Source organism: Oryctolagus cuniculus, chromosome 7, assembly GCF_964237555.1.
Source record: "Oryctolagus cuniculus chromosome 7, mOryCun1.1, whole genome shotgun sequence".
NCBI classification, from domain to species: Eukaryota; Metazoa; Chordata; class Mammalia; order Lagomorpha; family Leporidae; genus Oryctolagus; species Oryctolagus cuniculus.
Window position 1 is genome coordinate 86583746 of NC_091438.1, and position 24826 is coordinate 86608571.

The 24826-nt window shown below is 42.5% G+C and overlaps 1 protein-coding gene across 7 annotated transcripts in view; it reads left to right on the forward strand.

Moving 5' to 3' along the window:
* SSX2IP (SSX family member 2 interacting protein) overlaps positions 1-20947 on the forward strand; it is a 53515-nt gene extending 32568 nt beyond the window's left edge. For 6 of the 7 annotated variants that reach the window (XM_051857533.2, XM_051857534.2, XM_070076951.1 and 3 more), the window contains 9 exons: positions 1018-1153; positions 3341-3416; positions 3499-3676; positions 5232-5382; positions 7967-8103; positions 8422-8595; positions 13315-13429; positions 13819-13984; positions 17327-20947. In XM_051857533.2, the coding sequence (XP_051713493.2) occupies positions 1018-1153; positions 3341-3416; positions 3499-3676; positions 5232-5382; positions 7967-8103; positions 8422-8595; positions 13315-13429; positions 13819-13984; positions 17327-17501 (1308 nt within the window). In that variant the 3' untranslated portion in view covers positions 17502-20947. The remainder of the gene's footprint in view (positions 1-1017; positions 1154-3340; positions 3417-3498; positions 3677-5231; positions 5383-7966; positions 8104-8421; positions 8596-13314; positions 13430-13818; positions 13985-17326) is intronic. The other variant, XM_051857536.2, reaches the window with a different exon arrangement.
* The last annotated feature ends 3879 nt before the right edge of the window (positions 20948-24826 follow it).

Consider the following 24826-nt stretch of genomic DNA (forward strand, 5'->3'; position numbering starts at 1 on the left):
GTAGTAGTTTATACATATTCCTTAAATATTTCACAGAAAAGTTGAACTTGATTTGTTGGTTACACTTAAATGGTTGGAATGCAGTTCATCTTTGGTAGTGGTTCAGTCAGTCGTGTTAGTTTCCCGCAGGGATTGGGAATGGCTGTAGCGTGGAATGCATTCCCTAAGAGGTGCTGCCCGAGAAGCTGTAGTAGATACAAACTTGGAACAGCGTGCCTGGCACATTGTAGGTGCTCAGCAAAGCTTTGAACTGGGCTTACTCTGTCTTGAGAATGGTTTACCTGATGCCAGGTGCCACTGGCTGGTAGACTTTGTCAGATATTGATGAGAGGTAAAGCGATTGCAAGTCAGTATAAGGAGGTCACTCCAAACGATCTGATAAATCCTGGTAGTTTCAGATGAAGCCTTAATCATCTTGATATTTATGGAAGAGTTTCTAGTTTCTACATTATCAGAGTCTATATGTAAAGTAAAAGGTGTAGTGTATAATTTAGCAAGTTGAAATGTCTGCAGATTATGAGAATAAAAACTATGTGATTCATTTAATGTTTATTTTTTAAAATAAAGATTTGTTTACAGAGAGGGAGGGACAGCCATCTGCTAGTTCACTCTCCAGATGGTCTGGGGTTGGGCCAGGCTGAAGCCAGGAGCCTGACATTCCATGCAGGTCGCCCATGAGGGTGGCAGAGGCCCCTGCACTTGGGCCATCTTGCGCTGCTTTCCCGGGCATATTAGCAGGGAACTGGATCAGAAGTGGAGCGGCTAGGACTTGAACCCACACCCATAAGGGATGCTGGCATTGGCATCACAGGTGTGGCTTAACCCACTGGTCAGCAACACTGGCCCTCATTTAATGATATCTTAAAAAATGGTTTCCAGTGGTTACAGACAAGGAAGAGTCATCCTAGAATTTTAAAACTATTATACGGGGAGATAAATGCTAAGACTTCTTTCTTGTAAATACAGATTTTTAACTGGGTTCATCAATCCTCATTTGATAGAAAATGCTCTTTTCAGGTACAAAAATTACAGAATATCATTGCAAGTCGAGCTACTCAGTATAATCATGATATGAAAAGAAAAGAACGTGAATATAATAAATTAAAGGAACGTCTACATCAACTTGTTATGAACAAGAAGGATAAAAAAATAGGTAAGAGGCTGGATAAGATGAGTACACTCCTGGAATAAATAAGCTTATGTTAAGAAATGTAAAAGGATTCGGCACAATGATTTATGAAGCCATATTCACACTTTGTGCAATTGATTTTAAATGGTGTTCAACCATATAAACCAGAAATTTAGACAACTGCTTTTTGAAAAATAAGTCATTTTGCTTTGTTGCACTAGTTGCACATATTGTTTTAACATGTCAGGATTAAGCCATGGAGGAAAAACAGCGAGAGGACTATCTAATCTTCCAAAGCAAGGAACCCATAATAGTGAAAATCAGTATCAACTTCCAAGTACACAAAGAAAAATGAATTTAGAGTTAACATCGTAAAATTGTTCCTCAGACCGAATCAGTTATACCAGCTGAGTTCCTTTCAGTAAGTTTGTGCATTTTTGAAGCAGCTAGTCAAAGGGTAGAGTGAAGAAGTTATCGGTGTGTATAGAGGGTCTGCTTTGTCTAGTATTATTCTCTTCAACTATAATTTACAACTGTTTCAAGTACTGGTGTATATATCATTTCAAGTAAATAGGATAGATTATGAAATAAAACCACACACACACACAAGTAGAATTACACAGTACACATTGTGTTGGCCAGATATGATCCAGGAACAAGAATCCTGTACATTTACTTACTGAATGTTGGTTTCCCAGTGGGTTGTATGCAGGCCTCTAGCCAGCATGCAGTGGGACTCCTAAATTGTCTTTCCAAAACTGAACGTGGATTTCAGCACCAGCTGATGAACATATGTTTCAGGCTGTCACATAGTGAGTTCTGCCTGCTGGCAGCATATTGACTGTATCACTGTCACTCTCTGTAGCAGAGATGTTGTAGTTATTTGAATATTTTATTTTTAAAGTTACTGAAAAATATAAAGGTGCAATAATAAGCAGTTAACATAAGAGGAATCTTTAAGTATTCTGAGTTAATAAATCTTTTTTTGAGAACATTGATTTTTAAGGTTGGTTAGCCTTGAATTCATTCATGAATGAAACAGCGGGTGAAATCCTGGAGGTATAGGAGTAACATCTAGCTAGAGAAGTTTGAAGATTTCACTATGGAGACAGAGTGGTTAGGGCCTTAGCTGTTTCCCCATCCATAACAATTGGAAGTAACAATTTTGTACTGATTTTATTGGCTCTAAAATTAGATTAGCTTACATTTACTTCTTTATGCCGAATTCTTCCACGTGTACCTGGGGCAGAAGGTCCTGTCAGGGACCTTACATCCTTTGATGATGATGATGATGTTAACAGGATGTGGCACACTTTCTATTAAGGTCCAAATAGTAAGTATTTTCTGCCCTGTGGGGTCTGCAAGTCTTGTTGCATCTAGTTAATCTCTGTCATTGTAGTGAAAAAGTACCTGTAGACAATATGTAAACAAATGATGGTCCAGGAAAACTTTTTTTTAATTTTTATTTATTTTTTTAAATTTTTTTATCTTTTTTATTTTTTTGACAGGCAGAGTTAGATAGTGAGAGATAGACAGAAAGAAAGATCTTCCTTTTTCCATTGGTTCACCCCCCAAATGGTTGCTATGGCCAGCGTGCTGCGCTGATCCTAAGCCAGGAGCCAGGTGCTTCCTCCTGGTCTCCCATGCGGGTGCAGGGCCCAAGGACTTGGACCATCCTCCACTGCCTTCCCGGGCCACAGCAGAGAGCTGGACTGGAAGAGGAGCAACCGGGACAGAATCCGATGCCCCAACCAGGACTAGAACCCAGGGTGCCGGTGCCACAGGCAGAGGATTAGCCTAGTGAGCCACGGCGCCAGCCCAAGAAAACTTTTATTTACAAAAACTGTAGTTTGCAAACCTCTGATGATGACATTATTAATGATAAAATAACATTTATTTTGTATTTACTGGGTACCAGATACTGTGTTCACCCATACTGTGTTATGTGCTTTAATTTTTTTTTTTTCAATTTTCGCAACTCCTCTTTGGTAGGTACTTTTGTGATTCCCATGGTATGAATGGAGAAACAGATTTAGCAGTTAAATAACTTGCCTAGATCTCAGTACTTACAGGTACTAGAACTAGAACTCGAAATTCGGCTGCTTGAGGTAAACCCTAAGCTATGTCCCTAGTATGTTTAGAGTGCATTGGAGTTTTAAACACTTAAATATGTATGGTGAGAATTTGTTTTGTGTGTTCATGTTTGTGTAGCCATGGACGTTTTAAATTATGTGGGGAGAGCTGATGGAAGAAGAGCCTCGTGGAGGACTGGTAAAACTGAAGCCAGGTTAGTGCGATTTGCGAAGACAGATTTTGTCAGACCTGATGTTCTCTGCACTGTGTTTTCATGCTGATGGTTTCTTTCTCAGGAATGAAGATGAAATGTATAAGATTCTCTTGAATGATTATGAATATCGTCAAAAACAAATCCTAATGGAAAATGCTGAACTTAAGAAGGTTCTTCAACAAATGAAAAAGGAAATGATTTCGCTTCTTTCTCCCCAAAAGAAGAAACCCAGGGAACGAGCGGATGATAGTACAGGAACTGTAAGTGGCTCTTTCCTCTCTTCCACGGGCGTCAGATTGCTGGTCAGAGCAGTGAAGACTCCAGACGAGTATTGCAGGGTGTTAGGAATAAGGTGGCTCCTCGCTCTGTGCAGCCTGCCGTCAGCGTGGCAGCCATGAACCGCTGCTCCTGTGTTTGCAGACGTGCCCCGGGAAGTGATGGAGCTGACTCTCGGGGACTTCAGCTGCGCTCAGCGCTGTGGTAGACACGTGATAAGCACTGTCATGTTTCCTGACATTTCTCACGTGAGAAATGGCTTCAGATACTGTAGTCATCTGACGACCAGGTACCACGCCTCTGCCAGTGTTGCAGACGAGGGCTCAGGCGCAGTGGTTACTGCTCAGCGGTACGCAGGCCAGAACTCGGCCTTGATGCCAGCTTCCCCGCTCACGAGCACAGAGCTCGTGGTCGGGGCCGCTGGGCCGGGTGTTCTGTCAGGTGTCCAGGTGTCATGCACTCTGCTTCTCAGATAGTGAACTTGTGCCAACTTTGGAAACTGAGCATGAATTCATTGAGTGTTCGTTATGTTCTCTTCTCTTGGGAGAAAAAAGGATTTAGACTTTTTTTCCTGAAAATTCTCTTTTTGGGTGAGATATAGAGCAATGATTATTTTTTCCTGTGTTAGGTGCTGTGGTAAGCTGGTGCAAAATGTAAAACAGACCAATTTTCATGGCAGTAAAGGAATGCGAGAGAAAGTGACATTTGACTTAGTTTTTAAGAAACAAGTAGGTGTTCTTAAGCCAGAGAACATAGTGAAAGCATTTGACACAGGGATGATAAATGCAGAGGTCTGAAGACAGTCATAGAACAGTGAAAAATTCTTTTTACTTAATGCTTTACATATAATTTAAATTCCATTTTCCACAAAGTTCACATTAGGGATTACAGTCTGAAAATGACAGTGTTGATGGAAAATGCTAGTTACCAGCAAGTCACCAGAACTTGGGTGTTTTTTTTTTTTTTTTTTTTTTTTGGACAGAGTGGACAGTGAGAGAGAGAGAGACAGAGACAGAAAGGTCTTCCTTTTGCCATTGGTTCATCCTCCAGTGGCTACCGCGGCTGGCGCACCGCGCTGATCCGAAGGCAGGAGCCAGGTACTTATCCTGGTCTCCCATGTGGGTGCAGGGCCCAAGCACTTGGGCCATCCTCCACTGCCTTCCCGGGCCACAGCAGAGAGCTGGCCTGGAAGAGGGGCAACCGGGACAGAATCCGGCGCCCTGACCAGGACTAGAACCCTGTGTGCCAGCGCCGCTAGGTGGAGGATTAACCTAGTGAGCCGCGGTGCCGGCCCAGAACTTGTTTTTTAAACCTGTATCTGAGGATTATTTGTTTTATGCTATCACAGATCCAGCAAACAGATAAGCCCATCCCACATCCGTTGTTTGCCCCTTAAAGTTTTATATATGCACTGTAAGGTAGAGCACAGCAGTGAGTTTGGTGAGGCCGTCGAGGTAATGGATCTGATGACTGCTGCCTGAGTGTGAACGCCGTGTGGGGGTCCTGGTCTTTCCTTTGCGTGCCTCTCGCCACTTGCAGGTCATCTCTGACGTGGAAGATGATGCCGGGGAACTAAGCAGAGAGAGCGCGTGGGACCTTTCCTGTGAAACCGTGAGAGAGCAGCTGACCAACAGCATCAGGAAACAGTGGAGGATTCTGAAAAGTCACGTAGAAAAGCTCGACAGCCAAGGTAGCTACTGCCTCTCGGCAGGCAGCGTGAGTGGTGACGCGTCGTGCGCCGCTGTCTTCAGTCGTGCTGCTCACACTTGGAGCGCCGTAGCTCAATTTGGCGATTTGAAAGCAAGATTTTGCCTGCTTTCAGACATGGCGTTTGAATCTCACCAAGAGAAACGCACTTTGCTCTCAGTGCAACTCTTTCTTTAAAGGAAGGTGCTGTGTAGCCATCTGCTCTGAATTGCCTTATACAGTGGAATCAAAAGACCAGAATCTTCTTTATTAAATCTTGAAAATCAAGAAATGTTCATCATCATGTACTGTGACCTTTTGCTTCTTCCCAGATCCCTTAGATTACTAAGTTCCTAATAATTCATTTAAAAATTATTTTCAAACTAAATGATGTTAGGGCAGCTTTAGGCCTGGTGGGTGGGATGCCACCTGGGACATCCTCCTGCCGTATCAGGGTGCCTGGTTTGAGCCCCGACTCTGCTTCCAGTTCCAGCTTCTGCTCATGTGCACTCTGAGAGACAGCAGGTGATGGCTCAAGTGGTTGAGCTCGTGCCACCCATGTGGGACACCTGGATGGATTTCCTGTCTCCTTTTGCCCCCAGCCCAGTCTCAGCCATTGTGGGCGTTTGAGGAGTGAACTAGTGGATAGCAGCTCTCTTTGTCTGTCTCTTCCTCTCGATAAATTAATTAATTCTAAAAAGAATATATTTATCAATGCAGAATTATCTTTAAGGATAGGGAATGATGTGTAAAATAGGTGAAAAATGCACACAGAAAAAATATGTAATACTCAATTTTTGCTCATGTGTTTTAAAGTAAATATTTTACAGATCCATATGGAAAAGTCTAGAAAAATAAAGACCAAATTGTTCAGTGTCATGTACAGAATAGAGACCGGAATATTCTATTATATATACTTTTTTTTTTTATTACAACTTGTTTATTTGAAAGGCACAGGTGCAAAAAAGGGGTGGGAGGGAGGTGGGGGGCGGGGGGAGAGAGTGATTGACTTTCCATCTGCTAATTCATTTCCCAAATGGCCACGGTGGCCCCGCATGAGCTATCCTGAAACTCCTTCCTGGTCTCCCACATGGTGGCAGGGCCCAAGCATTTGGGCATCTTCTGCTGCTCTCCCAGGCTCATTAGCAGGGAGCTGGATCAGAAGTAGAGCAGCTGGGACTTGAATTCATACCCATGTGGGATGCCAGCATACAGGCAGCAGCTTAACCCACTGCACCACACGTTGGTAGTATAGATATACTTTCTAATTGATATTTTGCATTGTTAAATAAAGTTTCCATGCTTTAAGTCAGGAAAGTTAGTTATATGCTCAAAGATGAAGCCTTTTAGAAGAAAATGTAATATAAATTGTTGAAATCACTAACTCAATGTCAACTTACATAGCATTCAGCAAAATTATTATGGAAATTAATTTACATGAAATTTTATTCATTTGAATTATCATTGTCTATTAATAGCAAATATGTTTTTTTTTAAAGATTTATTTATTTATTTGAAAGAGTTACACAGAGGAGAGGCAGAGAGAGAGAGAGAGGTCTTCCATCCTCTGATTCACGCCCCGGTTGGCTGCATCAGTCGGAGGTACGCTGATCTGAAGCCAGGAGCCAGGAGCTTCTGGGTCACCCACGTGGGTGCAGGGGCCCAAGGACTTGGGTCATCTTCTACTGCTTTCCCCAGCAATAGCAGAGAGCTGGATCAGAAGAGGAGCAGCTGGGACTCAAACCGGTGCCCATACGGGATGCCGGCGCTTCAGGCCAGGTTGTTAACCTGCTGTGCCACAGCACCAGCCCTAGAAAATATGTTTGAACTTCTTATTTGTTGAATTTAATGAGAGCAAGATTTATAGCACAACATTTGATGCAATATCAATAAGAACATGGTTTATGAATTTGTTATTTTTCTTTTATGAATATAGCCATGTTAGCTGATTTTACTTAGCACATAGTCTTATATATATATCAATTACCAGTTAAATGTGGCAGTTGTACTCCATTGTAAGGATGTCATTTAGTCCTAAAATTGTACAAGTACACAAATTGTATAGTTGCCATGCATTCCTCATAGGTGCTGTGCTTTTTGAAATTTTTTCATAGTTTTAAGATTTAGTGTTATATAGCTTGTGATATTTAAAAAGGCCAAAGGAAATAGCTACGTTTTAGAAAACCTATAAGATTATAGAAAAAGTTCTGAAAGTCTTGATTTTGGGGGCTGGCATTGTGTAGCAGCATCCTACATGGGCTTGGTTTTGAGTCCCAGAAGCTCCACCTTGGTTTCATCTCCTTGCTTATGTGCCTGGGAAAGCAGCAGAAGATGGCCCAAGTACTTGGGCCCCTCACCCATCTGTGGAAGATCTTTCTGTAACTCTGACTTTCAAATAAATGAAATAAATCTTTAAAAAAGAAGAAAAAAGAAATGAGTGTGCTGAGATAATTTGTGGGGAAGAAAAGAAAATATTGATTTTTGTTTTTTAAATATATATCCAAAAACACCAAAGACTAAAGACTGAATGATAGCTATTAAACCTGTGTCAATTTGCTGTTTTTTTTTTTCCTGTGTGTATATGTTAGTTTCTAAGGTACATGTAGAAGGTTTCAATGACGAAGATGTCATCTCACGACAAGACCACGAACAAGAAACTGAAAAACTCGAGTTAGAAATTCAACAATGTAAAGAAATGATTAAAACCCAGCAGCAACTTTTACAGGTAAATGTGAATTACCTGTCAAGGCTCCAGTTTTATACTCTTACAAGATTTTTATTCCTTTATTTCATAAAGATCGATAGTATGTGACATTGTCCCAATGTAAACTAACTTGTCTGCCAACGAATATGTCACCATTCCTTAATTAGTCCGGACTTTGCCGGGTGGGGTAGTAGCACTTGAGAAAGGAGGCTGCTCACTTGCTTTTGTTGGTGATTTCGGTCCTTGCCCTAAAATTTGACCTCAGCCCTGGCTTGCTTTTCGTCTTGTTGGGGTGTTGCTGGGACCCACTGGGACTCACTAGCTTTTGAAATTTAATAGCAGCAGCTCGCTACTGCATGTGATGATGATACCACTTCACTATTGCGTGACTGTTACCTACTGGAAGAAAAAGAACGCCTCAAGGAAGAGTGGTCCCTTTTTAAAGAGCAAAAAAAGAATTTTGAGCGAGAAAGACGAAGCTTTACAGAAGCTGCTATTCGCCTAGGATTGGAGGTACTTTTTTTTTTTTTTTTTAAAGATTCTGAAAGAGTTACAGAGAGAGATGGAGACAGAGAGACAGGTCTTCCATCCACTGGTTCACTCCCCAGATGGCCGCAATGGCCGGAGCTGCACCAATCTGAAGCTTCTTCCAGATCTCCCACGTGGGTGCAGGTGCCCAAGGACCTGGGCCATCTTCTACTGCTTTCCCAGGCCATACCAGAGAGCTGGATCGGAAGAGGAGTAGCTGGGACTCGAACTGACGTCCATATGGGATGCCGGCGCCTCAGGCCGGGGCTTTAACTTGCTGCGGCACAGTGCCGCCCTCTGGAGGTTCTGTTAAAAACTTCCAGGGTCTTGAAAATTCAGGGGAGAGGTCGATGCTCTGCATTCTGCTTTTAGTTGCTTCTTTGCCATCTCAGTTCTTTCTAAAGTAGTTAATAAATAACTTGCAAATGAAGGGAGGCTGAACATGCAAACTATTGCAGAGTGGTGTCGTTTCCCCCTTGCCAGACTTAGAAACGGACATTTTTTTGAAAACTGTTTAGCATTCATTCACTCCTGCAGACTGACTTTCTACTGTTAAGTATTTAGTTTCACATAGAAGATGATACCTTTTGGGCTCAGTAGTGTGGTATCAGAAGACAGTGTGCCTGTCTCCATTCTGCCGCCCATCAACGGTAGGCAGTAGCAGTGTGGTTTGCTGCATAGATGGTGCAATTCTGAAGGTGGCCTTTGTTGTTGGTAACAATGTATTATGCCTATGTAGGAGGGGACCTCAAAAAGTTCATGGAAAATTTGCATCTTTTAATTTCATTTTTCCATGAACTTTTTGTTGCCGCCTCTTCTTTCCCTTTCAAAAATAGAGATGTAACATCTGCACATAGCTAAAAAAATTTTTTTAAATTCATACCAAAAGTTACAAAGTGAGAAAATGTCCTCCTTCTTTATTCCACACTTGCACCCAACATTTCTGTTAGTACTTCTTCTGGGAAGTCCCATTTGATGGTTAAATTTTCTTTCTTGATAGTGGTCTGTTCCCTGCCATGAAAAATATTTAGTGTCCTTCTAGTGCTTTCCATCTACACTCTTCCTCTTCCGCATCTGATTTTTCCTTAATACTGTTATTTTGTTGTTCTGTTTGTTTTCTTTAAATAAATAAATAGTGTGTGTAATGCTTCTTTTGTGTACTTGTTCCATTTCAGACAATGTCAGTTTCTTCCTGCAGAGAAAGATGCAGGAATTCTGGGATTTATCTTTGTTCCACCTCTCTTGCTGCTCTACTTTTCAATTTGTTTGTGATATTGTTTTTCATTGCCAAGTATTAACACACTTAAATTCTATCCTTTAGTATAAGTAATATGTCTAAACTTGAGACTTACAAGTTGAAAGCCAAGCTAAAGGGGCAGGCATTTGATGCAGTGGTTAAGATGCCACTTGGAAAACCTGCATCACATATTGGATCTGGATTGACTCCTCCCAATTCCAGCTTCCTGTTGATATTCACTGGAGAGAAAGTAGGTGATGGTTTAAGTAGCCGGGCCCCTGCCACCCATGTGGGAGACCCTTATTGAGTTCTGGGTTCTCCTGGCTTTGAAAGCCTGGCCTTTCCTGGGCTGTTGTGGGCATTTGTGCAGTGGGCCAGCAGGTAGAAGATCTCTGTTTCTGTCTCTTTTTATAATAAATAAAAATAAAACTTAAAAAAAAATTCTGAGATCTTCTCTTACCTTTATCTTGTGGGTCACCAAACTGCTTTTCAGGATCAGTATTTTTCTTGCTTTAGCCCAAGTTTTATTTCGTAATTTATCCTGTAAATGACCTAATGCCCTTAATTTTTGTTCTCTATATAATATTGTTATTATACAAATGTTTATTAACCTGTTTCTTGTTACTTTTTTTTTTTTGACAGAGTGGACAGTGAGAGAGACAGACAGAAAGGTCTTCCTTTGCCGTTGGTTCACCCTCCAATGGCCGCCGCGGCCAGCACGCTGTGGCCGGTGCACCACGCTGATCCGATGGCGGGAGCCAGGTACTTATCCTGGTCTCCCATGGGGTGCAGGGCCCAAGCACTTGGGCCATCCTCCACTGCACTCCCTGGCCACAGCAGAGAGCTGGCCTGGAAGAGAGGCAACCGGGACAGACTCCGGCGCCCCGACCGGGACTAGAACCCGGTGTGCCGGCGCCGCAAGGCGGAGGATTAGCCTAGTGAGCCACGGCGCCGGCTCTTGTTACTTTTTAAAAAAAATTTTTTTCTTCTCTTAAATGGTTATCTATGGTAAATTATCTGTCTTGGCGTTTTTCTCATAACGTTCTTTCTTCCAATGCCAATGCCCGATTCCATATTCATATTTATGAGTGAAAGTTCGTGTGGGTTATTTTGAGTAGCTGACATGAATGTCCTCCACAGCTGTGAAAGTCTACTTCATCAGTTGCTGTCTTCCTTAGGAAGCAAAGCCAAGTTGTTGTCTCCGGTCTTAGGAGATCATCCCTGTTTCTGAGGCTTTATCTCCAGGCTGCTCCAAGAGATATTCTTGGTGCTTTTGCATATCACTCCCCTTGCCTGGGGCCTTTCCAGAGTGAGGGGTGGAGGGTGGGGTTTGGTTTAGGACCCCTTGCTGGTGGGGAAGGGGGAGGTCTGACATCATCTGCACAGGCTCTGTGGTTTAGTTGTCCTGGCTCCTAGGATTAGTAGGTGGCTAGAGAATGAGAAATGCTTGATGAAGCCCTCATGGCTTTTTTTTTTTTTTGGAAGTGATTAATTTATAGTACAGGATATTTTTCTCATTTGTAATTTCATGTTTTTAATAGTCTGCTTATTCAACAGGTTAATATTCTGTTCCATTTTTTTGTATTGTCTATTTGAATTCAAAATTGATATGATAGTGGCTGGTGCTGTGGCTCAGCAGTTTAAAGCTGCAGCCTGCAACGCCATTATCCCATATGGACACCGGTTCATGTCCCGGCTGCTCCACCTCTGATCCAGCTCGCTGCTAATGGCCTGGGAAAACAGTGGAGTATGGTCCAAGTGCTAGGGCCTCTGCACCCACGTGGGAGACCTGGAGGAGGCTTCTGACTCCTGGCTTCAGCCTGGCCCAGTCCTGGGTGTTGTGGCCATTTGGGGGGGTGAACCAGCAAATGGAAAATCTCTGTCTCCTCTCTCTGTAACTCTGCCTTTCAATTAAATAAATCTTTTTAAAAAATGATGTACATTGAGATTTAATGCAATAACGAGTACTCAAACAGTATATTTCACTTTGTGTTTCTATGGGGGTGCAAACTGTTGAAATCTTAATGTATACTAAACTGATCTTTTGTAAAAAAAAAAAAAAAAAAGAAAAGAAAAGAAAAAGAGAAATTATCAATTCCCAACTTGACTCTCACTGGGATTAAACATGACAATAGGTCTGATCTGATTTCATCATCATTTAAAAAATCATCTATTACTTTTCACTTTATGTTTCTGTGTGGGAGCAAACTGTTGAAATCTTTACTTAATGTATGCTAAACTGATCTCCTGTATATAAAGAGAATCGAAAATGAAAAAAAAAATGATGTGATATAGTGCTTGATGGCTTATTACGTAAAGTAGACTTTTTTTTTTTTTAATTTAAAAGTAAGATTTATTTAAGTCAGAGACCTCCAGCCAGAGTAGCCTGGCAAAGCCCAAAGGGACTGGTGGTAGTGGGGTTTTTAAGCACAATTTTGGGAAAAATAGAGTAATATTTTATAGATCATTCAAAAGGCAGAATGCCTTTGGAGAAAGAGAGCAGGGCTCGGACAAAGCCAGGAGCTCTGTCTAGATCTCCCTTATGAGTAGTGGCAGGAACCTAAGTATTTGGCCCTCATCCGCCCCCCAAGTACATTAGCAGAAAGCTAGATTGGAAGCAGAGGAGCTGGGACTCCAGGATGAGATCCAGACATACTGAGCAGAAGCCACAATGCCCACTTCTAAATTTTATTTTTAAATGTACAGTTTTTATTACATGGAAATTCTGAGTTTCTGCATGAGTTCATGCAAGACCTATGTCTAAGGGCAGCCTTTTGGCTTCGCAGTTAAGGTGCTGATTGGGATGCTCAGTGCCTGGCGCCTGGGTTCTGGTTCCCGCTTTACTCCAGATTACAGCTTCCTGCTAAGTGCATCTTGAGAGGCAGCAAGTGATGGCTCAAGTAGTTGGCTCCTGCCACATGTCTAGGAGATCCAGGTTGAGTTCCTAGCCCAGTTGAAGCTGCTACAAGCATTTGGGGAGTGAACTTGAAAATGGAAGCTTTCTACCTCTCAAAATAATAACAGATTTTCTAGTGTGTTATTTTTTAAAAAGATTTATTTGAAAGGCAGATTGAGAGAGAGAGAGAGCTTCCATCTGTAGGTTGACTCCCTAAATGGCTGTAATGGCTGAAGCTGGGCCAGGCTGAAGCCAGGAGCTTCATCTGGGTCTCCCATGTGGGTGCAGGGGTCCAAGCACTTGGTCCAGGTCCGCAGCTTTCTCAGACCATAAGCAGAGAGCTGGATGGGAAATGGAGCAGCCAGGACTCCCTGGTACCCATATGGGATGCCGGAGCTGCATATGGTGGCTTTGTCTACTACACCACAGTGCTGGTCCTGCCTGTTGTTCTTTAAAATATATATTCATGTAGTTAGGCGGCAAGCAAACACGGACAGCTAGATAAATCGTGAAATGGCAGCTGTGTGGATGTTGACATACTGATCGCTATTTCTTTGGTTTGTTACGGTAGAGAAAGGCATTCGAAGAAGAAAGAGCCAGTTGGTTAAAGCAGCAGTTTTTAAATATGACTACATTTGACCACCAGAACTCAGAAAATGTGAAACTTTTCAGTGCCTTCTCAGGAAGTAAGTGCCTCACACACTCTTGTCTGAACACACACTTAAATAAAGCGTACAGCTCTCTAATTGGAACTAAAAACCAACTTTAATATTTTACTTACTGTAGCTCCAGTGGGAATGATAGGACAGTGCATGACTTTCATAACTTTTGTTCTAAGTGTGTGAGAATGTCACGTTTGACAATTTAGTCTAGAACTATAATTTTACAAATCTACATCCTTCAAAAATTTACAGAATATGCAACAGAAATCATGGAATTAGTGAAGTTCAGATTAATGTTTTCTGTCTTTTACCTCCCTCAGAACCCCAGTGAATCTTGCTAGTACGTTACCTTGTTTACATTTAACACCACAGCATGTGTACTGCCTGTTTTCATTTTTTTTTTTTTTTAACAGGTTCTGATAGAGACAATCTTATAATGCACTCGAGGCCACGGCAAAAGAAGCCTCATGGCGTGTCTAATGGGTCTCCGGTCTGCACGTCTAAGCTGACTCAGTCTCTTCCTGCTTCACCTTCCAATTCAGACTTCTGCCAGACACGTTCCTGTGTGTCTGAGCACAGGTATTTGTCTACAGCTCACATACTTCTGAAAAATCACTGAATTTGTGCAGCTAAGGAAAGATTGGCTTATCTGTAGTATTAGCAACAATAGAAGCTTTGAGGAGGAAGTTAGTGGATTTTTTTTTTTTCGGATTTATTTAAAAGAGTTATAGAGAGAGAAGGAGAGACAGGGAACGAGAGAGACAGAGAGATCTTCCAGCCACTGGTTCACTCCCCAGATGGCTGCAACAGCTGGGGCTGAGCCAGGAGCCTCATCTGAGTCTCCCATGTGGGTGGCGGGGGCTCAAACACTTGGGCCAATTCTCTGCTGCTTTTTCCAGGCCATTAATTAGCAGGGAACTGGATGTTAATGGGATGCCCATGTCACAGGGGTGGCTTTAGCCACTGTGCCACAACACTACTCCAGTAGATTGATTTCTTCATTATACAACTAGTTATTGGTGTCCAATATACATAGGGATTGGGCGAGGATGCTGGAGATAGTTTTGAACAATGTACATCTGATCTCTGTCTTCTTAGAGCTAAATCATAGAATGTGTAACTTTTTTTAAAAATTTATTTGACAGAATTATAGACAGGGAGAAAGGTCTTCCTTCTGTTGCTTCAACCCCCAAATGGCCACCATGGCTGGCACTGCGCCAATCCAAAGCCAGGAGCCAGGTGCCTCTTCCTGGTCTCCTAGGTGGGTGCAGGGGCCCAAGCACTCAGGCCATCCTCCACTGCCCTCCTGGGCCACAGAGAGCTGGACTGGAAGAGGAGCAGCCAGGACTAGAACCCGGCGCCCATATGGGATGCTGGCACCGCAGGCAGAGGACTAACCAAATGAGCCACGTCGCCAGCCCCAGACTGTGTAACTTTTAAGTTCATGTTTAAAATTGTTTCATTTCCAAGAGTTACATAATAAGTACTTTAGTTACAAGGATATTGTTTTGAAAGGTTTTGTAGAGTGCAAATTTTCAGGTTCTTTTTGGTGTGCCCATTTCATTGGTGTTGAAGGGCGGCAGAACTGGGAAAAACCTGTGCAACTTGAATGATAAAAAAAAATCTCTGCCCAAGGGTGATAGTGATAAAAAGCTTGCTCTGTGTCCCCAGAAAATGCATATATTGCTGCGTTTTTGCATTTTCCTCTATCGCTAAATCATTTTCTTAAATATAATGTTAATGCTCTGCCTCAGGGCCGATTCCAAGATTAATTTTGAACTGAGCATAGGAAGCCAAGAGAGTATCCCTAGTACGATAAAGAGCAGCCGGGGCAGGTGCTGTGGTGTGATGGATTAAACCATGCCTGGGGGCTCCCATCTCCTGGACCACGTGCCTGGGATGGAGCCTCAGCTATTCTGTGCTTCCAGCCCAGCCTCCTGCTAGTGCATGGGGGGGTGCGTGCAGCAGAGATGGCTCAGGGCTTGAGTCTCTTTGGTCTCCCGTTGCCCTGGCTGTTGCTGCCATTTGAGGGGTGAACCTACAGGTGAAAGATCTCTCTCTGTGTGTATCTGCTTCCCTCTCTGTCATTCGACCTTCCAAACAAATAAATACATCTTTAAAGCAAAAAGATAGCAAGGAATAGGAAAGATCAAAGGGGAAGTTAGCAAGTGCAGTGATAATCTTTCCTCTTAATTAAAGTAGGAGACAGGGTCCTGAGGGCCTGCAGTTTTTCAGGCGCCTTGGAAAGAGGAGCCAGAGCTGCAGCAGGCTTGGCCCTTGGCAGTGAGAGATCGGCCTGGAGCTGGCTCTCAGGCCAAGATTTGTGAAATAGATTGTAAAACAGCATATGAAGCTTTTAAAAAGGAGGACAAGACAGTGCGATTTGTAGTTGCCCTCAGAGGCAGGCAGGACTGGGACTCCAAGCACTGGCAGGCAAGGAAGAGCCGAGTGAGAGAACCCTGGGACGTGGAGGGATCCCAAGGTGGGACACACGTTTCCGTGCTGAAGGCGTTTAGTGAAAAAGGCGTGCAAGCTCGAGAAAGTGAGAGATGTAAAAGTTAGAATATGGACGAACGTACAGGGAATAAGAGGAGAGCCCCTGTGTACTCAGCACGCACGTTTTTAAAATTTTTATTTTACATAATTATTTTTGGTTATGAAATACTTGGCATGAATAGTCCTGAATGGGTTCCAGAAACAAAGCATCCACCGTTTAGTACCTGGGTCAAAGGGTATTGTGAGTTCAGTGCTAATACAGGAAAGGCACTGGGTACATAGTGCATCATAAACACTCAGTGATGGGCTGTGGGGGAAAAACACGAAAAACACAGATGTACTGTGAGAAAGCCTTTTGTTTCTTGTGTCCTGAGGGCTGGTCTTGCCGGTATCAGTAGTAGAGAGCAGAATTTCAGTGCTTGAAGGTAGTCTGTCTGGCTGTTCCAGCCCCTAGGAGTGAAGCAGGAAAGAGTTGAGTGTAGAATAGAAAAGTCGGGCAGCATGACATGGTTTCTTGAAATTTTAAATGATTTACAATTGGATCTCTTGCCCCTGAAGCCCCTCGGATCTGGGTTTACGATTAGAGGACAGCAAAGTAATTTGTACAGCAGCGCCCCGTCTCTCCTTCTCTGTTAGATAGAATTTTACCTAAAGGCTGTCTTAGAACCTAGTTGATCATTGGTCACATCTGTGACAGATCTGAGGCATGGGGATTCTGGGAACTAAATCATTGTAAGCTATTCTAAGGAAGGGCAAGTTGATATAAACAAAAATTTTGATTAGGTTTTTGGAGTTAGAAGTAACTTGATGTTTTTTAGGATTGCGTTATGAGGTTGAGTTAGTAAGCAAAAGTCACAAGAAATGTACATCTAGAAAATTTTTTTGTGAAAAAAATTATACTGTATAAACAGTTGATAAAAATGTGTTGTTCACATGCTACACTTCATAGATTTTTAAAGCAGTCACTTAACCAGATCTCTTTGAGGCTGGTTGAACCTAAAGGTTGTGCCTTCAATGTTTGGTTCTTAACTGCCTTTATGAGCTTTGATTACGTAGCTGGAGGGACAGACGCAAGTGTGCATGAACAAAAACACATTAAGAGATTTGGAAATGGCAGAAAGCAGTGTGTAATGTGAGCTTGAAATCCCACATGTTCTCTCTCTACCTTAAGTTTCACTTGGGGATGCCCTTCGGAGTGGATTGAGAGAGAAATAAAAGAAATGGACTGGTCACGTGAGTCAGTGGAACATGAGAAGTGACCAGCGAGGCCGTTTTGAAACAGTTCTTTAATGTTCTTATCAGTGCATCCTCGAAGTGTCCCTGGCACTGGGCAGGGAGGCCGTCAGACTTTAGACATTGAGACCTGCCTAAATTATCCTGGAAGGAGGGGATACTTACAAAGACCTTCCTATCTTTTCCCAACAGTTCAATCAATGTACTGAATATAACTCCTGAAGAAACGAAACCAAATCAGGTGGGAAGAGAATGTACAAATCAGAAGTGGAGCATGATGTCCAGACCCGGATCACAGGAAGGTTGCTATAGCGGCTGCTTCTCACCCTATACAAATTCTCACGTAGAGAAGGATGGCTTACCTTAGACTTGTCGGCCGGAATGTCTTCATTAACCTGTTCATCAAACTTCACATCTGAGTTGAAACAGGGTACAGGGTATATCATAAAGGTGGTCATCTCTAATGATTTCAGATGGTCTGAGTTGTCTGTTTGGACTCCCTTGTCGTCCCCCAAAGAGCTGAAATGTTAAATCTATTTAAATGGATCTAAAAGCTTTGGAGATGTATTTTTAGTAACAGAAGCATCTGGTTCTGTGAATGAAGGAATGTAAGATGTTTGGGTGGAAACAAAAGCACTAGAATGAGTTTCCTCTTATAGGTATTAAAAATAGCACTTTTAGGAAACTGATTATTGTAAATGTTTAATTTTTGTCTTAAACATAGTTGGAATTGGAAGTTTAGCCTTTAACTTGAATGTATACTGTAGATTTTTAACAAAACAAGTTCTATATTTATTATGTTTAGTGTGATTTGAAATTACCTCTTTCATATGTTTTAAATAAAGTGAAATTTATGTATGTTTTGTACATAGATATACATGATTATGTTAAAAGGCTTTAAGAGTTAAAAGTTTCACACAACCATACGTATAGCATTTCATGCCAATAAAAATTTTTTGGTGATATTCTGTTTACAGATTTTTAGGTCCATTGCCACATTACATTTAAGATTTTTTTAATCCATCTGGGCAATAAATATTCAAAGCTGTACCATGAAGCAGAGTTCTTTAGAGAATCAGCATTACTAATGTTACATTTTTGAGATTTTTACAGCATTAGATTTTTATTTTATATATGTAGAAAATTATAATTTTTAAAAAGATTATAGAGTATAGGGGCAGGACAAAAATATCTTTGAATAAAACAATCTAAGAATATTGGTTTAAGGTATTTGGATGATAGAAGATAGTTAAGATATCTAGATGGTGGTATTTTCCTTACCAGATGGATCCCAATACAGTAATATCTGTACCAGTGAGGGCTTTGTATCATTGCCAGTAATTTTTAAATAATTTTTTTCAATGAGATATTTACCACTGATAATTAAAAACAATGACAGTGTAAAAGTATTGAATTTTATAATCCATATTCTCTGGACAATCTAGAGTCATTTTGTTTCCAGAACAGTCTTAGGCTGTTTCCTGTCTCTGTAATGTTCCTGAGTGCATGTTTCTTCATGAAAAGTATCTTATTACTGGTAGTCGTATTACTGTAGGGCCAGGATCCTCATCAGAAAGCTTTAAGTGCCTAACCCTGCCTGTCTCTGTACATAGACGCTGACACAGATCCAGTCCCCGGTGGTCCGGTCCCTGTAGTTTAGGCCTAGCTGCCTTCCCCTTTTCAGCACTCACACTCAGAAACCCTGTTTGTGGCTGTTCCATTGAAGTTTGTCCTGTTACCCACAAAAAGCCTGTTTGTGTCATCTGTTCACTCTGTGTGACTCTGGAGTTGGGTAGTGGCAACCATTTCTTCAGGGCTGGTTGGCTATCATTAAGAGTATCTTATGAGACATTGATGAAGACACTTGTAACACAGTAACCATATTTCGGCTCAGAGCTGCTGTGTCTTAAACATGGGTGGCTCACTGCCTTCAGCTTGATGCATGATCACTTCTCTCTAGAATATTCCACGTTACAGAATTTCAAAGATACTGCCATTTTCCGAAGGAAGAGACCTAGCTGGGCTGTCGTTGTTCTGCTGCTGTGTAGCAATCCCATGGTCACAGGTACATTTAAAAAGTAGTCAGGAATCTAGCATGCCCCTTTGCCCCCCGCGCACGCCTAGAGATTTCCATGATGTGCTTGCCAGAAGCAAATACTCTGGTTTTCAGTGTAAATCCCTCAAGGAGACACTATTCTGTGGCAGTGATTTCTAAAAAGCTGTGTTGTACGCTTCTGTTTTAAAGAGGACTTTATTATTTGGAAAGAAGGATTCCTTGTGCAAGAAACAGTAAAATGGAACTCAGGCTCGTTTGCTCTTTGCAGAGAGTGCCTGCCAGAAATGACCTGTCTTACCTGATAGCATCACCCCCGTGTCATGCATTCCAGCTCCTCAGTTCTCCCCGTCCCCCTACACTTCCCAGGGTATTGTCATGGTTTTCATGTTGGAAAACTCCCGACGCCATACGTGAAACTGCCAGGATTTTGTTTTTCTCTTCCCTTTCTGGGTATGTGCTGTGTACCAGAGCCACGCTGCAGGGTTTCATTCAGCCATGAGTACATAATGGTACCACAGTGTGCTTAGCTTGGAAGTCCTCCTCCTCATTCTAAATAAGCACCTTCTTATTTATCAGCATGTAAATCTAAAATATTTTGGACCTCATTTGTTTTTCATGGCATATCCACTTGGAATTTTCAAAGCATAAAAGCGGTTAAGAAACATTTGAGATAACCATCTTATTAAATGCTTGTGTTTGCCACTTAGGATGATGAGCAACTTAGAAGAATTCAATGATACCAGAAAGTTGGGACTACAATTTCACTTAATGGGTATTTTCTTACAGAAGCACTGTATTAAATGATGAGTTCTCACAGGACAATCCATAGCAAATTGTTTGCCGTGTGATATAATGGAAATAACACTGTTATTTGAAAGGAATTGTATATTTCCTACCTTAGCAGACTAGAATTATTCTTAAGCTTGTTGATAACATTTTTTTTTTTTTTTTTTTTTTTGAGCAAACACATTCCAGGTGGATAAGGAGAAGAACACCCTGGAATCCAGTCTCGACCTCCCTTGGTGGAGCTGGAAGCTGCCGGGCCCCAGGGTGGTGGTGGCAGGCAGCACCCTCTGCAGACCCTTCCCTAAGTGCCGTGCTGTAAAAATCGTCCAAGTGTGTATCTGGGTGTGAATCATGCCCTGATTTCTAGATTGGGTTTAGAGTAAGTGTGGATCATGGAAGCCTAGTAAATACGCATTCTCTTCTGTTTGTCCTTTTCCCAGTCTTTGGCTGAGTACTTGATGTAGCATCTGATAGAGGTCAGGGCTTGCGATCTTGAGGATAAGAAGACAAGCACACTGCCTGAAGTGGAGACTCTGAAATAAGTGGAGAACCAGCTATGTAACCCTGGCACATTGTTGTAATACTGATAGCTGTTATTCACACATTTGTTCTTAAAATGTGGATTGGTGTTTCTGTTCTAGAGCCGCATTACCATTTTGGAACAGTAACATGGCTGCAGTTAAAGTCTTGGCATCATTTGTATGGAAGGTGTTAAATGTGATTATGGTTTTGTTTTTATGGGTTTTGTTTCTATAATACAAATGTTTACCTGTAAAATAGTATAGGATTTTCTCCCCACATGAACATGAATTATTATCTAATAGAAAAAGCATTTGCAAAGATTTGCGCACCATGGAAGATAATGAACTAGGTTATTCCAGTCCTTTTCCTAAATACCGTGTTCTTTTTTCAGGCTGGATGTAAATTAAGAGTGGAGTGGATTGTTGATTAAATTAATATAAAAGCTTTCACTTGTCTTGCTGAGGTATTTTTTATATTTTTGGTAATATTTGCAAATAATAGATTTTGGAGGGTACAGAAAGTGCTGTCATGTCTGTGATTATATATATAGATCCTGGAAAAGATGCGCCTCAATATTCATAGATTTAAGAACTATCTGTACCTAGTATAATGCTTAACACAGTATGCACATACTGGTTGATGTGAATTATAAAATGCTGATAAAACTTATATGGCACATTTCTCACTGAAATGAATGGACTATACAGTTTTGGTTAGAACCCCAAAGCTGTTCTTTCTCAAGAGGGTAGGAAGCTTGTTTTATGATTGCGTTTCTTGCTTGATTCTTTCCCCAGAGTATTAGGGAAAACAGGTCATGCAGCAGATGGCAAGCACTGCGTTGGTGTACCATAGGCGGAGATTGCAGTCTTGCCCACGTAGCAGTCCGGGGTGAACCAGTCCACCTATAACTGCACCGCCTGGAATGCATGGGGTCCCAGCGTTCCCAAGTCAGGGGAAGGGCAGAGGGGATCATGGTGCATGATACTAGGCTACTGAGAAAGTTTGTGGGAAAATGGAATTAAAGGATAAGTTTCTTTTCATGCAAAACATTTTGAAATATCTCAGTCGTTTTTTTAAAATGTTCAAATGGTAGTATAGTTTCACTTATGTGCAGAGCATTCACATTGTCTTTTAATTCTTTCAGTAGTTCTACAAGAAGGTATTAATTTTCCTGTTTTTAGAGAGTTGACAGCAAACTTGGATGCTAATTGATGAACTCTAGGGCGTGATAAAACCAGAACTTAAAAACCCGAATCTGGGTAGACGTTAAAGCACAGCACAGCACTTTAAGCTACAGCTTGGAACATGCAAATCCCGTATCAGAGTTCTGCTTCGAGTCCTGACTTCTCCGCACTTGTGGTCCAGCTCCCTGCTAATGCATCTGGCAGGCAGCATGTGCAAGTACTTGTGTGGGAGACCTGAATAGAGTTCCAGGCTCCTGGCTTGAGCCTGGCCCAGCCCCAGTTGTTGCAAGCATTTGGGTAGTGAACTAGCAGATATAAGATGTCTCACTCTTGCTCTGCCTTTCAATAAACTTAAAAAAAAAAATTCTCAGGTCTGGCACTATGGCACAGTGGGTTTAGCTGCCGCCTGCAGCACTGACATCTTATATTGGTGCCAGTTCATGTCCCAGCTGTTCCAGTTCTGACCCAGCTCCCTACTAATGTGCCTGGGAGAGTAATGAAAGATGGCCTAGGGGCCGGCGCTGTGGCTCACATGGCTAATCCTCCGCATGTGGCGCCGGCATCCCATATGGGCACCGGGTTCTAGTCCTGGTTGTTCCTCTTCCAGTCCATCTCTCTGCTGTGGCCCGGGAGGGCAGTGGAGGATGGCGCAAGTGCTTGGGCCCCTGCACCCACATGGCAGACCAGGAAGAAGCACCTGGCTCCTGGCTTCGGATCGGCACAGTGCCGGCCATAGCGGCCATTTGGGAAGTGAACCCACGGAAGGAAGACCTTTCTCTCTGTCTCTCTCTCACTGTCTATAACCCTACATGTCAAATAAATAAAGGAAGATGGCCTAAGTGTGTGTGCTTCTTGCACCCACGTGGGAGACATGGATGAAGCTCCTGGCTTCAGCCTGGCCCAGCCCTGGTCATTGGAGCCATTCAGGAAGTGAACCAGCAGCTCGCTCTCCTCTCTAACTCTGAAATAAATCTTAAAATCCTCACAACACCCTATTTTTTTTTAATGTATCCTCTGATTTCTAAATTTCCAACTTAGTCTACTCACTCCGGGGCAGTGAGTGTGTGTCCCTCTGCGGCTACAGCCACAGTGACCAGAAACACCTTGTTTTGTCCAGAGGTCAGGTAAGCTTTCAGAAACATTTTTTCATGAAAAATAAGGGGATGGGATGCACGTGCTGTGGCTTTTGTGCTTCGGGTAAGGAGGCTAGCTTCCTCCCGGCGGCTGGAACTGTTCTGTCGCATCTGCATTTCCATGCTGAACTCTGGTCGGTGGAGACTCATTCCTGGTTCTGATGCCCCCTTACGCCAGACGGTGTACTGATTAGAAAAAAAGCAAAGCTTTTACATAGTCCCTGGAGCCGGAAGACTGATTACCGAGAGCCTGCCCTCGATTGTCTTTGGCTCCAGTTCTGTACGGTATGTGACACCTGGACTACAGGGGTGGAGCTGATCTTACCCGGCAGCTGTGAGGTCAGACAGCTGCTTCCCCAGGTTCGGGCTCTGCCCGCTGTTAGCCCTGACTACCGCAAACCAGCCTGTTAACCTCTAAGTACAGGTGTTAATTATAACAGTCTGTTCGCCTACACGGAGGTTTTTTTTCTTTAAGTTCTCAGCTCAGATTTCTTTAAACTTTTGTATATGTTTAATTTTTGATCAGTGAAGAGGTTCAATCAAATGTAGTTCTAATAGTCACCCAGGACTGAATGCTTCGTGGAAGGAATATCAGCTTAAATTTAAACCACTCTGCCTCTTAACTTGAAAAATCCTTTTGCCTTTAAAAGCAGATGACTGATAGCTGTGATTTTTTAAAATTTTATTTATTTTAGGGAAAGAAATGATAGTAAAAATATAAAATTACTTGACCTCAGTGAAACCAAGCTTTTCCAAATAATTTTGCAGATTCCATGTTAATCTCACCAAGAAAAATAGAAATCCAGCAAGCAGCCACACACTGCCTTGGCACATACGCTCTTGAAGAGATGGTTTTCCATCTTAAACTGTGGCAATGTATCTCTGAGATTTGCAAATTCAGCTTTGATCTTTCATTTCTGAAGCTCTGTCGTCATTTTTATCAAGGACAAAGATCTGGGGCAAGGACTCGTGTGTTTAAAATTTAAATTCTGGGGCCAGCGCTGTGGCACAGCAAGTTAAAGCCCTGGTGGGCTGAAGCACCAGCATCCCATATGGGCGCCAGTTCTAGTCCCGGCTGCTCCACTTCTGATCCAGCTCTCTGCTGTGGCCTGGGAAAGCAGTAGAAAATGGCCCAAGTGCTTGGTCCCCTGCACCCATGTGAGAGACCTGGAAGAAGCTTCTGGCTTCAGATCGGCACAGCTCTGGCCATTGTGGCCAGTTGTGGAGTGAACCAGCAGATGGAAGACCTCTCTCTCTGTCTTGAACTCTCTAACTCTGTCTACTCTGTCTTTCAAATAAATAAATCTTAAAAAAATAAAATTTAAATTCTTCCATAAGAAACAAAAGGACCATGGTAAATTGCAGAGGTGGACTTTGACCGTGCAATGAGGGTCAGAAAGGGGTGTACACCTGCGACATAGCCACCGGGGCCATGCTCTCTTGAGCCTGTGGCAGCGAGACTTTCTTTGCACTGGGTAGCTTTGGTTTGTAGACCTCAAAACACTGCATAACATGGATTCATTGATTATAGCTCACGTGCCTGAATTGTACAAACTGAGAAGCTGTGATAGTGAAAAAGGGAGCTGTTCTTTGCAGGCCTGTACCCTGGGTGTAAATGGGAAAGGACAATCCCCCTGGGGCTGGTGGAAGACCATCTCCAAGTAACCGGGACACAGGAGTTTTGATTTTTGAACCCTCGCTAGCCCCCAAGCTGCTAACTGTAATTCGTGCCTCAGGTACAGTTTCTGAAGGATTGAATCAAGTTGCAGCCTTAGCCTAACAACACGTTCTCCTAGAACACTTGTTCAATAAATACCCAAGGGGACTGATGTGTTAGGGAACTATGTAAGCATCACACACAGTTTGCATGTGTTACTGTGTTCTGTCTATGAGAAACATTAGGGGAATGCAGAAACTCACCAGCTGAGCCAAGCAGAACAGGAACATACAACACACACACACACCACACTCACACACACACACACACACACACACACACCTCAAGTGTCTG